The 15,520-nt window shown below is 52.2% G+C and overlaps 1 protein-coding gene across 1 annotated transcript in view; it reads left to right on the top strand.

Annotated features, from left to right (window-relative positions):
• Trib2 (tribbles pseudokinase 2) overlaps positions 1 to 15,520 on the top strand; it is a 24,827-nt gene extending 9,307 nt beyond the window's left edge. The window contains exon 3 of the mRNA XM_005327375.5: positions 13,121 to 15,520. Coding sequence (XP_005327432.1) covers positions 13,121 to 13,589 — 469 coding nt within the window. The 3' untranslated portion in view covers positions 13,590 to 15,520. The remainder of the gene's footprint in view (positions 1 to 13,120) is intronic.

Genomic DNA, 15,520 nt, shown 5'->3' with positions numbered 1-15,520 from the left:
CCGTCATTAAGGATGGCATTCCCCATCTGACTGGTGAGGTTACTGGGCCGCACAGGGCTCCAGGTCACATCCAGTGTGTGGAGGTAGCCAGCCTGGAATCTCTCAGTCCCCCAGCACTGCCCCCATCATGCTGCGTTCCCAGTGGGCTTGCCGCTGGGGAGGACAAGTGTTTCTGTCTGGGCAGTTTTGCCAAGGTCACTTCTGTGTCCAAGGACACTCTAAACGTTCTCATCAGTGGCTAATAGAAACTCCTCTCCTCGTGCACCTATCAACTTTTTGTGAAAGGGGACTAATGCCTAGTCTCCTGTTTTCTTCTTATCATTGTTTTGTTTTGTAACCTCTTGATTTCAGAATGTGAAACGTCTGGTTCTGTCACTCAGCATATTTCTGCCTCTCTGTTTCCTGGCTTTGCTGAGTTTCGCAAAAGTGTCTGTGAATTTATTTTGCCTGCAGAGGGGCTTGCACACAGCAGGTGCCCACGCTTCCCGAGGGGACTCCTGATCTCACTGGGGCCAGGGCACCAGGAGCTCTTGACACGCATCCTAATTGTGGCACCTTCAGTAGAGTTACCAGCTCTATTGGGTTGAATCTGAAAGAGTTTTGAAAACTTAAACCCTGGTGTCTGTGTCTGTTTTCTGACATCTGATTCATTCATGAGAAAAGCATTGAGGCAGGTTGGCCGTGCAGCGACATCAGACACCTCACTGATATATATCCGTCTTTTCTTTCAAGGACGTGCTCCTTGTCCTTCCGTGATCTTGAGCCCCATGGAAGGTGGAGGAGCAGGTAGTGGAACCACCATTGGGAACAGGACTGCCCGTGAACCGATCGCTCTTGCAAAAGCTGTACATTGCAGAAGTCTCTAGCTGTGCCGCCCGGGCCATCCCTGAACACATTCTTAGGGATCTGGAGCAGCACCTTGGGTTCGGTCCCCACCGTAGCTTTGGAAACATTGTTCTTGGGTGGCACAGGCAGTGCCCTTGTGCTGAATGGGCAACAGCTCAGATTCTTCCTCATCCGTTTTCCTGGGATCTGGGTTCTAGATTCAGGTGCTGGCTCTACCACCTGTTGGTTGCCTGGGCTTGGAAAAGTCTTTGAATATTTCTGAGCTGTGGTTTCCTCAAAGCAGAAATAATAATGACATCCCTGAAAAGTAGGTGTGAGTATTAACTGGGATGCTGCTGTGATTCATGGGTAGCACAGGCACCCTAAAGTGGCCGCTGTGTCTGGAGTCATTGAGAAACACCACCAGTAGAGATGACAGCCCTCGGGACTCCCTGAAGAACAAGGTCTCTCTGTGGCAGCCTTCTCTGTGAACCTCGTAAGCGTAGGTTCAGATTTAGGCCATACCCTTCTCCTTTCTGTTTAATTACAATCACTAAATCAATGCTAAGAAGTTGACCTGCTGGTCAAGTGCATCTGATGCATTCTGTTGCTCAGGAAAGCAGGCGAGTTGACCAGCTGCAAGGGGAGGGGGTGACAAGGATACTGTCGGGCCTGGACCGGCCTCTGTGTCTCGGGCTCTGGGCTGCTCCTCCTCTCCACCCCATGATGTTTCTGCATGGCAGAGCACCCCTACTTTGTTCACATTGCTCAAAGGGTAAAATCTCAGGATCCACAAGCATGGAGCGGCATTGTGAGAAAGTGGATCCCACCTCTGTGGAACTCACCCTGGGCACACTCTTCGCACCCACAGTTTCTGCAGTCAGATCTGAGATGGTGTGTGAGTGGCCAGGGTCAGCCTTCAGGGCTGGGCCCTGATTCTGATAGAAGGTAGAGTATTTCCCCAAATCTCCAAAGGGGGTACCCGATGCTCTCCTGCCTCGGTCTCCTGTGGGGTTGGGATGATCTGCTGGCACAGCCTGGGCCTCAAGGGAAGGGCTGGGCTTGGGAGAAGGCCTGCTGCTTCCTGCAGAGTGAGAGCTGCCCACTGGGTTCCGCTCCCTGCCCTTGCATACTACCTAACTCCTGGGCCAGACCTCCTCATGGGTAAAGTGGTAAAAAGAATTAAAGGAATTAACACAAGGAAACTCAGTGGTTGGACATAATCAGCTGTATGCTGACCTTAGTCTCCCCACTACCTCACATCTCCTTGTGGTGACAAAGGACTGGGTCTGTGTATGGCCAGTGGAGGATGGGAAGAGCCCCCGATGCAGGCACACCCTTGGGCTGCCTAGGATGAGCTGGTGGGACATGGTTCCCGCAGCAGTCCTGCTTGGTTTTGTCCACTGGGTTTCTTCCTGGGGACAGGGCTTCTTGCCACTCCGCCCCCAGTCTCGGATCAGTGTTGACATTTCCTCACACAGAAATGTCTCATGTGAACCGAGAAACACGCCTCTTTACATGTTTCTTCTTTGGTTAAAAGATCTTTATCTCTTGACATGGCAGGTTTCGTTTTCTCTGCAGGGTGGAAGCCGGTCAGTGCCCGCCTCTGCCGAATGGCAGCTGGGAGCCTCCGCAGGAACTGAGGGCAGGGGCCTTTTGGTGTGATGAGTGCCCGCTGGGCCTCCCCGAGGCTGGAGGCATTTCTGCCTACCCCCAGCGAGGGGGTCAAGGCTGTCCTTCTCAGGGGTGGGTTTCTGCATGGGCTCTTCCTTAGATCTTCCAGTTGCCTCCCAAGTGCTGAGGGTGGAGGCGAGGAGCTCAATTCAGATACAGCCTTTCTTTCATGAAGTGCTGTACACATTTTTTCAAGTTGCAGGCAGCCCGTGTTTTAGGAAAACACCTTGCCCTTTTTGCTTTGAAGGAACAGAGCTCCTGGGAAATTCCCTTCTCTATGTCAACTAACTGTCCTTGAGACATTGCCAGCCCTGGGGCCACTGTCCCGGGGCCCCTGCTCCCCAGGGTAGGTAGATGTCCTTCCCCCACAGCATCCCTTTGCCTTCCGGGTACCCCATGTCCTACTCTGCTCTCATGGTCCATGTGTGCATCTCTGGACTATCCTTGTCCCCTGCCCTCATGGACCAGGAGCTTCCTAGGACAGAGACTTTCATGGCACCTGGATCACGGGACATGGCTATATGTTGACTCAATGAAAATCTCCTTTTTTGGGTAAGAGCCACTCAGACTGGATTCTCATGACAGAAGAGAGAGGTAGAGATGGAGATCATTGGCAAGTAGGTCCTTGCCTGGAGCTGGAGCCCGGAAAAGTGGAATCCCCATGGAGACATCTTTTCAAAGAGAGCTGTTTTCCAAGTCAGACGTCGAGTGAGAAATTAACCCATCAGTCTCATTTTGATTAAATGATTGATGCCTACGTGACATCTATTTAAGACACTGTTTTCAGTGTCTAAAGCAGGCTGTAATTTTATTTAGGAAGAGCTTTGCTGATCACAGAGAAGACTGAGCTTGCTCAGAAGATTGAGCTTGCTTAGAAATAGAGAAAACAGTGGCTACGCTGGCAGGATATCCTTGTTTGCGACTTGGTCAGTTAGCTGTGGACTAGTCTAGGGCCCACTGGGGAACCAGGAAGACGGCACAGGGGTGAGATTCTTGATGCCTCCATTTAGCCCTGGGATCTGGGTCTAGTGCCTCTGAGTCAGTGGGGATAATGCATATAAAGGGCCTTGGAGGTTCTTAAGAATGCGGCTGTCACTGCTTTTAGTTGTCATCTTGTGGCTTCCAGCCTCATCCGTGGAGATTCATCTATTCATTCAATAATTACTTATTAAACACTGGTTGTGTGCCAGGCACTCTCCTAGATGCTGGAGATATGGCAGTGCTGAGCCAGACAGAAACCCTGCCCTCATAGGACCTACATGTCCGTGAAATAATATCCAGGCCTCACAAGCATCAGAGTGTACTTACTATAGCACTTAAATGAACTCATTCAATTCTAGCTGTTTTTGAATTACCCGGTTTAAGCCCAGTGAGTGCTCTTATTATCACCGGTTTACAGATGAGGAAATTGAAGCCCCTGTTTTACAACCCCTGGGTGGCGTACCTGGGCTTTGTTACTCAGGTAGATGGCCCTGAGCCTAGGCTCTCTAGTGGAAGAGTGTCTTCAGGGAAAAATACCCAAGTTAGATAATAAAATACTGCATCTTGTTCCCAACCCTCAGAAAGAATGTTCCTAGGCAGTGGAGCACCGAGTTGCTCCAGGAGAACTGGCCAGTGGAGTCCGCGTGGAGCAGATGGCTTTCTGAGCAGTCAGAACATCACTGGGCCCACCAGTTAGCGACCCTGTGGGCAGTCCCCCGGTCTCGTTCCAGTTTATGGGGCGGGTTTTATTTTCTTCACAGAACTGTGGGGTGGAGTCCATCATCTTTCTGCCATGCCTTGAGTAGAACTCAGTGTTGTCATGGGATGAAATGGATGTATGAGCAGCCCTCCTGCCCCCAAAGCAAAAATGGTATAGACTAGCCCCCCTCTCTGATATCAGCAGTGGACGGCAGAGGGTGGAAATGCAGCCTGAAGGCCCTTTCCCCACCACTGGTGCGATTTTCTTCTATGTGACAAAAACAGAATTTAGCCTATTCAAACTCTCTTCGGGCTGGGGGCATCGCAGTTCTTAAGTAGAGTCACCCTGAGGTGTCCTGAGCTACCTACATCCAGGCAGAAGGTTGGAGCTGAGGGGAGGGGGCTCTTGCACACAGGATGCTAAATTGCAGACTTTTATTAAGCACCTACTAGTCCTGTTCACAGCCTGTCCTTGCAGATGGAAGAAACAATGGGATAATGATTTCACAATTCCCCCTCAGTGGAAGGGTGTGGAGGGAGGTCATGTCAGGGGGGATGGGCTTCTGAGTCTGGTAGGACCGGGAGGTTCCTGTAAGTGAGCCAAGCCAAGCGGCAGGAAGGATCTGGTGCTGGAGGAAAGTGCCTCTGGAAGATCATCCAGGGGAGGAAGAGATAAGACTGGGCGGAAAGCTGTGGGCTAGGGCCTTGACTCTATTCATCCCCGACCTTGAACTTGACCTGAAGCCCTGGAGGAGCCACTGACAGGTTTTCTAGGACAGGGACAAGGTCAAGATCTTGCTTCTGGAAGCTCATATGGGGGACTGACCAGGAATGGCCAGACAGGGAGCTGGGCCTCTATTTCAGGGTGATGAACTGGAACCTTGACTATGGAGCTGGGGGGGGGGAGGGCGGGTGTGCAGGGAGTTGGACTCATCCCTTTTGTTTTAGGTGTGAAAATAATCAGGAGGGCAAGGTCCTTACTCAAGCTTCCAGATGTGTTGGGAGCAGCACTGGTTTTTGACCCCCTGCAGGTGCGCTCCTTGGGGCATCGTCCAGGTGGAGCACGCTGTCTGGCTGGAGAGCATACCTGCCCTTGCTGCCCTCCCCGAGCCCTGTCCTCCCCACCTAGGAAGCTCAGTAGCAGCAGCAGCACCTCTGGATGCTCCTGTCTAGCTCTGCGCTGCAGTAACTTCTCTGAGAGTCAAATGGATTTATTCTGGGGAGGAAGGAGCTGCTTCAAATGCAGGGAGCTAGTGGAGAGTGGAGCATTGATGGGGAATTCCCACCAGTGCTGCGCAGTCCTGGGTTTCTCCATCTGTTTCCATGGTGAGCAGCGTCCTGAAGGCCCTGAAGCATGCAGGCTGCCCTGTGTGGAGTATTCCTGGAGGGCTTCCAGGTGGAATGACCCCCTGTAGACCCAGTTAGCCACAGTCGTCAGAGATGTACTCCCCACACTGGGCTCCATGGAAGTTGGGCAGCCGATGCTACAGAGGACACCTGGGTACTTGGCCCCAACGGGTTTCTTATCCCAACTCTACTGTTTCCCAGAAGTTTCTTTCATGTTTCTAACCTGCAAGGGTCCCCGCTGTGACCTGGTGCATCGTATCAGGGCAAAGATACCCATCTTCCGGGTTTGCAAGTAATGAGAGGCTTGTTCTTTGTTCCACCTCATAGAACCAGCCAGCTGCCTCCCTGGGAGCCCCCCTTTAGCGACTTCCTCCCTCCTCCCTCACTTCCCCAGGGCCCCCCTGCCCCCCCTGAGCCACCTGAGATTGCAGGAGGGTGGATTCGCTGAATGCACAGGTCTCAGTGGCTCTTTGGGAAGTCCATGCAGGTATGAGTCCAGAGGAAACGGGGGACACTTGGTTTTGCATAGTTAAGTGGTGTGTCCATCTCCAGTGGGGGCCTCTGAGTCAGCAGGATACTCCCCCCAGACCCCTCTAGCAGCTGCCTCAGGAGGGCTTTGTCCTGCCCAACTGGACTCCCCACCAAGGTCACTTTTAAGAGTGAGATCAGGCCACACCTGGCTGCAGTTATTTTCCCCCTGGCCTTCCCCCCATCCTAGACCTGAAACCTTCCACGACTTTCTGAATATCACTGACCTCAGGCCACGGGACTTCCCCTCCCTGCCAGCCCCTTTGTCTGCTGAACTCCAGCCTCAGCCCCACCCTGGCCCACCCTGTTCCCATCTCTTGCTGCCAAGGACTCAGGGTGAGGCTTAAAGGTTTAAAAGCAAAGCGCAATTTGCTGTGGGGGCTGTTTTTGCTGTTATGGGTGGAACTCTCAGCTGTGAGGCTAAAACCCTGGGTTCGAATCCTAGCTCCTTCATCCCTCACCAGATGACCTTGTACCGGTGGCAGCAGCTTCCTGTCTTCATCTGGGAAGTGCACAGGTCCAGCCCTGTCTGTCCAAATGGAAGCTATCACTTACAACTGTTGGGTTCAGTGGTTTTGATGCGACGGAGGCTGAATAAGTGGGGCCCCACACTTGTCCCCATCCATTCACGGTCCCCTTGAAAGTTGCCCCTTTTTTGATACTAAGTAAAGCTGTGCTGTTGGTGCCAGGCTGTATTTGGAGAGAACAGTGGTGTTAGAATCCTTCCAGCATGGATTCAGAACACCCCCCCCCCTTTTTTTTCAGTTACCCTGTATATGGGTTAGACTATTCAATTCTCTGCCTTGGATTCCTTTGTTGTTAGGAAGTACATCCATATCTTAATCCAGCCTATCGGAATCCTAGTATCTCTTAAATTCTTCATACATAGCTACTGTTCTTTTAAATGTAACCATTATTGTGATTATAGAAGGCCACACAGAAGCATTGTAGTCCTGTTAGCTTAACAATTAAAGGAAACCTTAAAAATCAGACATTTAAAAGCTAGAAGAGGCCTCTTTAGGGCCTTGTTGCTGTTTGTTCTTATGTTGGAGAAGGGAAGCTGATGGAGCCAGTGGTCACCGCTATTTGGACTTAGTGGTGCTGTGGTGGGTGGGGGGACGGGCCTTTCAGGGCCCACCCATGATGTCCTGCAGCTAATGGGAAAGGAACCACATGCTGCTGGTCCTGGCTTCCCCACCTGGCACACCGTCTGGTGATAGAAGGCCCAGCACTGGGCCAGGCCATCAGTGACTACTTATGTGTGCCATGAGGAGTCCTTGTTCATTCAGCCGGTCAGGAGCAAAGCAGATGACTGCTTCCTACCAGATTGCAAAAGGCACTCAACAGCGCAGCTTCTCTGGCCAAATGCATCCTGCCCTGGGCTCCTGCCTGCCCAGAGATGTCTTCTCCTTAGAAGAAAACCACCGCCGTTTATAGCTGTGTGGTCACGACCATTGCGCCACACCCACTTGTCACTTTCCAGAATCTTCCTTCTTTGTAGACCTTCTCTGGTTCTACCTGCCCTGCACGTCCCAGTTCCTTCACTCAGGACTGAAGGGCACACAGGCTGGGGCGGGAGCCAGGACAGGAACACAGGAAGGGATGTGGTCACAGCATTCCTACCCACTTCCACATGCCTGGGGCCTGCAGTTCGTATTCTCCTCTGTCTTCCCCGCAGGCTCTGAGGTTGAAGGTGGGGACTTCAGTTTAGTGGAGGATCCACAGAGTTACCACCATTTTCTACAGGTCTGCCCTGCTGGCCTCCCAGGGGAGTTTGCCCTGCATTATTTCATGGAATCTTTACAAACTGAGAGGATGGCTGCTATTTTATGAGTCATAGGTGCCTCCCCAATGCCCACTTGAGGAGCTCAAGCAGAGTAAAAGCTCGAGGAGCGTCTTTAAAGCCTGAATGATTAGTGGGACATTTGAATTCCTAGGTCCACGGGTGCTTCTGGTGATTTTTATGAAAATCAACTAATTTGCTTGGGAAAATGATCATCCCTGGGGGATGCTGAGGGGACATCAGAAGTTTCAAGACTGTCCGTTCATTTCTACTCTAGTTTGTAGCTGCACCAGCTAAGGTCCTTTCTGTACATGGTTTGTCCTGTGGGGCAGTGAGGCCAGCATCCCCGCAGCGCCTGCCTGGCCTCCCTCTGCTCCCCACTGGAAGGCCCATGTTTAAAGACAGAATCCAGACCCAGTGCATCAACCCTTGCCTGCAAGTGATGTAAACAAGGTCAGGGTGTTCTGAGAAGGAGGCAAGGTCGGAAGAGCTGCCTTTCCTCCCCAGCTTCTCTCCAGGCTACTCTTCCCCCTTTCCTGCCCTGTCTAGGGTGCAGACAGTCGGCTGAAAGTGGGAAAGGCTCCTGACCCCAAAGCTGGCCAGGGAGCATGCGCTGCACACTTGCAACTTTCTCTGCCCAGCAACCCTGGAGTCATCTGCCAAGTCTGCTGGGTAGGCAGATGGGGGCCAGTGTGAGAGCGGGGAGCCCCTGGCCCTGGCCAGCCTTGCCTGCCACCCTAGGAGCTCACTCAGCCTCTCCAGGGATTGGGCTTGTCATCCACAAAAAGGAAGCCTATACCCGCCTTGGAAGTTTACCGCATGTACTTGGGGAGAGCATATAAATATGTACACACGAGCCTCCCTGGGTTTGCAAGGCAGATGATGTTTCTCACTTGGAACTTAGTAACATTTAAGGCTGGAACTTGACTGGTGCCACTTCTGCACGTGCTTTGCTCTCTAGACTGCCTTGTTCTGCTGCATCTGTGCTGGACCAACTGAGACAAGCAGCTCCAGCCCAGCATGCTATCACCCCAGCCTCTAAGGGAAGGCGGGTGGAGTGCCCCAGGTCAGCCTACAGCAGCTGGACTTTGGCAGCATGGGGAACCGTCTTGTTAGTTCGTTCTTGGATTCTTGAAGAGGTCCACCCCACTTGGGGTGTTCATGGATAAGACAGACCTTGGCCATTTTCCAAGGCCCTGGTCTATGATATGGAGAAGGCCTTGGGGACAGGGGGTCAGGAGGCTTTCAGTGTCGGGGCTCTGCTTCCTGGTGGCGGGAGGAGAAAGTCAGAATCTACAGTTGTGATCTGGAAGGGGATCAGCAGGAACGGGACCACAGGTTTGGCTCGGCTTCATGTGGGAGGTCTGTTGGTTACAGGGCAGAGCCAAGAGCAGGGTCAGTGCAGGACCGGCTCCTTTGTTCTCGTGGTGAATGACTGCTCAGGTGTGTCCAGGTGCTCAAGGTACAGCAGCAGCGTGGTGCTGCTCTGCATCCAGAGTGACCTCATCCCCATATCCAGGAGCTCCTGAGGGGAGGAGGAAGGATCACCAGAAATGGCAGTCGCAGTAACACAGAGCATGCATGCCAGCCGCCTTTCCCAGGGAGGGGGGATTGGGGTGCAGCCCAGCATGCTACCACCCCAGCCTCTAAGGGAAGGAGGGTGGAGTGCAGCAAGGCCTCTGCCACATTTACTTGAGTAGACCTTCAAGGACAGACCTGAGCACAGCTGGGGAGGGGCATCCCAAGCAGCAGGACAAGGCAGAGGCCCTGCAGGACCTTTGAGGAGCATCAAGGAGACTGGGATGAACAGGGAGTGCATTGAAGGGGAATGCAGGGGGTCATCCCACAGCCTTGGCAGAGAAATTGATCTGCATATGGGTGAGACCATGCAGGGCTTCCACACCCCTGGAGTGTTTTGTCAGGAACAGGGCCCCAGATTCCAAGACTCATGCCCTCCCACTGACCTGCCCTGGTTACACAGGTGGGAGGGCCTCTTGTCTCTGTTTTTACTATTCCCATAGCCTCTCTGCTGCCAAGCCAGGGAAGAGCTGTAAGGGTGAGGCCGGCTGGGAGGTGCTATTGAGAAACCCCCAGGCCTGTGGTTGGGGTCCCCGCTCCTTGCCTCTCCCCACCGCTCTGCCCTTGGTGGCACTGACCCATCTCCATGCATCTCTCAACATCTGGCAAGGCTGGCGGGTCAGCTTCCCCAGCCCCCTTAGATCAGGAGGAGCAAGAGGAAGACAGATTTGTTTTTAATCGGCTCAATTCCGGATTAGCACAGATAGACCCTCCTATTTTTATAGGGCATTAGCCGCAGGGGCAGGAGAAGCACGTGTCTACTCTAGATGATAATAGAATAGGGGTGCTCACATCAAGAAAAGACATGTTGTTGTGTATCACAGAATCCCAGAATGGTAGAGCTGGCAGAGACATTACGGCTGCCTTGTCCAGATGGTTGCATGACAATGTGAATCTATTTCATTGCTAGTGAACCAACTGTACACTTAACAATGATAAGATGGTAAATTTTACGTAATGTATATTTTGCCACATTAAAACCTTTTTTAAAGCATTGCCTTCTCTGGCGCTTGTCTTTAAGCCTGAGAGATGCAGTTTGAGTGACCTGGTCTTAGACTCAGCCGGGGAGAGAGTAGGTGCTTGGAGATGTGCCTTTCAGGTGCAGGCATCAGTGGTCCAGATGCTGTGGGCCTGGTTGTGCCCTCTACGCCCTGCTTGTCACTTTCACCTTCACAGCAAGCCTTTGTGGGGCTGATGGGACGGGAGCGACCAGGTTTAAGGCACCTGAGAACTTCCGGAACTCTGCAGGGCAATGCTCTGGCCAGGAGAGTTGGGGGGGACTCTGTTTCTGCTCAAGCCAAACTTGGTCTTTCACTCAAAATAACTGCAAGGCAGGAAAAGGAGAGTGCCAAGGAGGCTCCTGGGTAAGGTGAGAGGCTGTGCCAGGAGGGCACAGGCAGAGGGTGGCTCTCAGTGTAGCCTAAACAAGTCACTCTGCATCCTGGTTCTCAGATTCCTCAGCAGTACTTTAGGCATGATGACTTGTGAGATATCAGCTTACTTAAGAAAGTATTTGCCGAAGGGAGGGAAGGGGGTATGAGAACAGGAAAGATGGTGGAATGAGATGGACATCATTACTCTAGGTACAGGTATGACTGCACATTTGGTGCAACGCTTTTACCAGAAGGACTTTTTTATTTTGTACTCAATGATGATGTGAGTCTTGCTGGGCTTCAGTATAAGGTGCAATTTCTCTACTTCTTTTCCCAGCACATCAAGGAAAGTCCACATTCCCGTTGCTAGTCGTGCAATCCTTAAGCAGCAGGAGGTGATTGGGGGCAGAGTGAGTGGTGAGAGAAAGATCTCGGGGTCATGCTGCCACTGTCACAAACTTACACCCAGAAGCACAGGTGTGTGGCACGGGCAGGAGACGTAGGTAGCCCGAGTCTACTATAAGTACCAGGTCAAGAACCAGACCTTGGGAGAGTGGCAGGTGGGACAGGAGACACATCCGCAGGAAATCAGGGAAAAAGATGGAACTGATAGGAGGGTTTCAGCCTTGGAGGGGACAGGGTGATGGTACCCGCCTTGGAGGGGACAGGGTGATGGTACCCAGCCTTGGAGGGGACAGGGTGATGGTACCCAGCCTTGGAGGGGACAAGGTGATGGTACCCAGCCTTGGAGGGGACAAGGTGATGGTACCCAGCCTTGGAGGGGACAGGGTGATGGTACCCAGTCTTGGAGGGGACAGGGTGATGGTACCAGCCTTGGAGGGGACAGGGTGATGGTACCCAGCCTTGGAGGGGACAAGGTGATGGTACCCAGCCTTGGAGGGGACAAGGTGATGGTACCCAGTCTTGGAGGGGACAAGGTGATGGTACCCAGTCTTGGAGGGGACAAGGTGATGGTACCCAGCCTTGGAGGGGACAAGGTGATGGTACCCAGTCTTGGAGGGGACAAGGTGATGGTACCCAGTCTTGGAGGGGACAAGGTGATGGTACCCAGCCTTGGAGGGGACAAGTTGATGGTACTCAGTCTTCGAGGGGACAGGGTGATGGTACCCAGCCTTGGAGGGGACAAGGTGATGGTACCCGCCTTGGAGGGGACAGGGTGATGGTACCCGCCTTAGAGGGGACAAGATGATGGTACCCAGCCTTGGAGGGGACAGGGTGATGGTACCCAGCCTTGGAGGGGACAGGGTGATGGTACCCAGTCTTGGAGGGGACAACGTGATGGTACCCGCCTTGGAGGGGACAGGGTGATGGTACCCAGCCTTGGAGGGGACAAGGTGATGGTACCCAGCCTTGGAGGGGACAGGGTGATGGTACCCAGCCTTGGAGGGGACAAGGTGATGGTACCAGCCTTAGAGGGGACAAGATGATGGTACCCAGCCTTGGAGGGGACAAGGTGATGGTACCCGCCTTAGAGGGGACAAGATGATGGTACCCAGCCTTGGAGGGGACAAGGTGATGGTACCCGCCTTGGAGGGGACAAGGTGATGGTACCCAGTCTTGGAGGGGACAGGGTGATGGTACCCAGCCTTGGAGGGGACAAGGTGATGGTACCAGCCTTAGAGGGGACAAGATGATGGTACCCAGCCTTGGAGGGGACAAGGTGATGGTACCCGCCTTAGAGGGGACAAGATGATGGTACCCAGCCTTGGAGGGGACAAGGTGATGGTACCCGCCTTGGAGGGGACAAGGTGATGGTACCCAGTCTTGGAGGGGACAAATTGATGGTACTCAGTCCTGCTCAAACTGTCCCTGTTTCTGTTTCCATCCTAAAGAGGCTATTGGCAGAACAGAAAGAGCAACAGAGTCAGCTGAGTACAGAGTGAAGTCTTTATTTCCCAGCTAAAAGGCTGGGAGCCTTGTTATTTTGATCTGTGAAATGGAATACTAAAATCCATACCTGACGGCAAACACTGGTGAGGCCAAACCGCACGGGAGACCTCTCATGATTTTGAGAAAGTCACTCTTTTTGTTCCCTCATCACCAAGTCACGGGTAATTGTAATGTCGTGGATGGTTTGCTCAGTTGCTAAAGATTTGAATTCCCAAATAGATGATCGGTTTCAAGAAATGACCTTGCCGGTCCTGTCTCCTCCTGTGTCCCCAGCCCTGGAATAGTGTCATGGGTGGGGAGGAGGAGCAGATGGATGAATGGATGGACACAAATGAGCAGCCTTGGGAACACAGGCCCGGGAGCTGGGTCACCGTGCCTCCCTCCTCTCCCAGCAGCTCATGTCTTCCTGTCTTCCCTGCAGGACTCGGGTGAAGCTGGAAAGCCTGGAAGATGCCTACATCCTTCGGGGAGACGACGACTCCCTGTCCGACAAGCACGGCTGCCCGGCCTACGTCAGCCCCGAGATCCTGAACACCAGCGGCAGCTACTCGGGCAAGGCGGCGGACGTGTGGAGCTTGGGCGTGATGCTGTACACCATGTTGGTGGGCCGCTACCCTTTCCATGACATTGAGCCCAGTTCCCTCTTCAGCAAGATCCGCCGTGGCCAGTTCAACATTCCAGAGACTCTGTCGCCCAAGGCCAAGTGCCTCATCCGCAGCATCCTGCGCAGGGAGCCCTCGGAGCGGCTGACCTCGCAGGAGATCCTGGACCACCCTTGGTTTTCTACAGATTTTAGTGTCTCCAATTCGGGCTATGGTGCTAAGGAGGCGTCGGACCAGCTGGTGCCGGACGTCAACATGGAAGAGAACTTGGACCCTTTCTTTAACTGAGCTCACGTCCCCCAGAGACTTAGCGGGTACCAGGAGCGAGAGGGCCCCAGAAAGGAGTTCTTCCAGGGAACGCGGGGGCCTGGCTGGGCAGCATGAGGGACCCTCACTGTCACCTGTTTCTTGGATCAGAGAAGGAAGCCTTGGAGGAGCTGGCTGAACCTGTAGCATGGGGCCAGAGAGGCGGGCAGGGGTGGGGCCGGGTGGACGGGAGCCCCCCAGCTCCTCCCCCCGGGGTAGCCTGGGAGACCACCCCTTGCCCACTGGGCTGCTTCCAGCCAACCCCACTTTTCATTTTGTTCTGAAAGTAGTTGCCGATCTCGATAGAATCAAAACTCTCTGCCTCAAACACACATCTTGGCATTGTACTGTTAGCATTTAACTCCTTGTTAGGATTCAGGGAAGGAACGATTGGCCGAGGAGGTTTTTTGGTTTTTTGTTTTTCTTCTTCTTCTTTTTTATTCTTCTAAACAAGCCAACCACTTATGTGATAATCAATGGGATTCGCTCAAAAAAAAAAAATAATTCGGTGCACACAGTCTGACCTGAAACCTGGGTGCTACACTAAAGGAAAGCAGAAGTCCAGTTGGTGTCTCTTAATCCCTCTCCTCCTGTCATTTCTTCTAAACAGACTCTTCAGTGTCCTGCTTAGGAAATGACACGTTAAGGCTTTGCTCCCTGAAGGGGAGAGATGTGTCCTCACGGGCTCTCCTGTTTCGTGTCAACTGGTTTGTGGCAGGAAGCTGTTAGAAGCCCACCTTCTAGACGCATGACACTCGGGTAGCCGAAAGGGGAAGAAGAAAGGAAAAGAGAAGCTCAACTCCTGTTTGGTTTGTGTCCCTTGAAGGGTTTGCCTGGCAGGTCCCCCTCTTTGCTGAGTGACAGCCAGGGCCCAAGAGGGCGGGAAGCTCCTGGAACCCGGCAGTTGTGCGACTCTCTGATCTCAACTACACGTTTTGTCTTTGCTCGATGGGAAACTGGTGGAATGAAACAGGTTGTCCCCCATGTATAAAACACAGGGCAGCTATTTAATTTTCTTTACGAAGAATGGTCCCTTTGGCTCGGAAGGCCCTCTGGTTTGGACAGAAAAAGCGGGAAGGATGATAAGCTGAAAGCTTGGATGATATAAATAAAACATCCCTCTATCCCAACGCGCACCTTTGTATTTTCAAAAACTCTTCTATTTATTAAGGAAAATGTCACATTGTGATGTATTAAGCCAGTACTTCAATTACGGGTCGACTTGGGATGACATGTTACATGCTGTAGTTAACATTGGTAATTTCTTTTTTTTTTTTTTTTTTTTCCTTGTTTGAGTATCTCTGTCCCTGAAATAACCTTTTATTTGGCTTTTCTAGATAGCTTTATTTGATTTCGAGTGGCAAAATGTTTTTTATTATGGCTTTTCTATTGCTGTATGATACAGAACTCTTTTGGCATAAATATCTGTGTTCCCAGTACCTCAGTTGTTTGGATTTTACGGCCTGTATATGTTTTGTGAAATGGTCCTGTTTTTGGGTAGGTAACATGTGGACTCTAGTATGTAAATGTTACTTGAATCTGTGCTTCATGATAGTATGTGGCATGTATGTGCAGACTCTTGGATGCTTTCTGCCTGCTCAGCAGGAGCCCCTGTCCCCAGGAGGGCGGCTTCACGGTTCACAATCAGGAGACAAGGCGGCCATCGATTTGCCCTCGGTTCTATTTTGATAATGGAGGATAGAGAGGAGAGGCTTTTTTACATTCGGAAGATGGTGCTGTGTCAAGAGGATCTGTTTTCTTCCCTCTCCCCTATTTTTTAAGTACCTTGTAGGAAGAAGGATTGGCGACGTGCATGGTGGGGATCGATGGCCTCTGGTGCTTTGTCCTGTATTTGGTTTAATGTTTTTGTCCTAATCTCTTCAATCAATAAAATTGTGCGTATTTAACTAAAA

The sequence above is a fragment of the Ictidomys tridecemlineatus genome, chromosome 12 (assembly GCF_052094955.1).
Source record: "Ictidomys tridecemlineatus isolate mIctTri1 chromosome 12, mIctTri1.hap1, whole genome shotgun sequence".
NCBI lineage: Eukaryota > Metazoa > Chordata > Mammalia > Rodentia > Sciuridae > Ictidomys > Ictidomys tridecemlineatus.
Note: the sequence above shows the minus strand (reverse complement) of the source record. Positions and strands in the feature narration are given on the sequence as shown.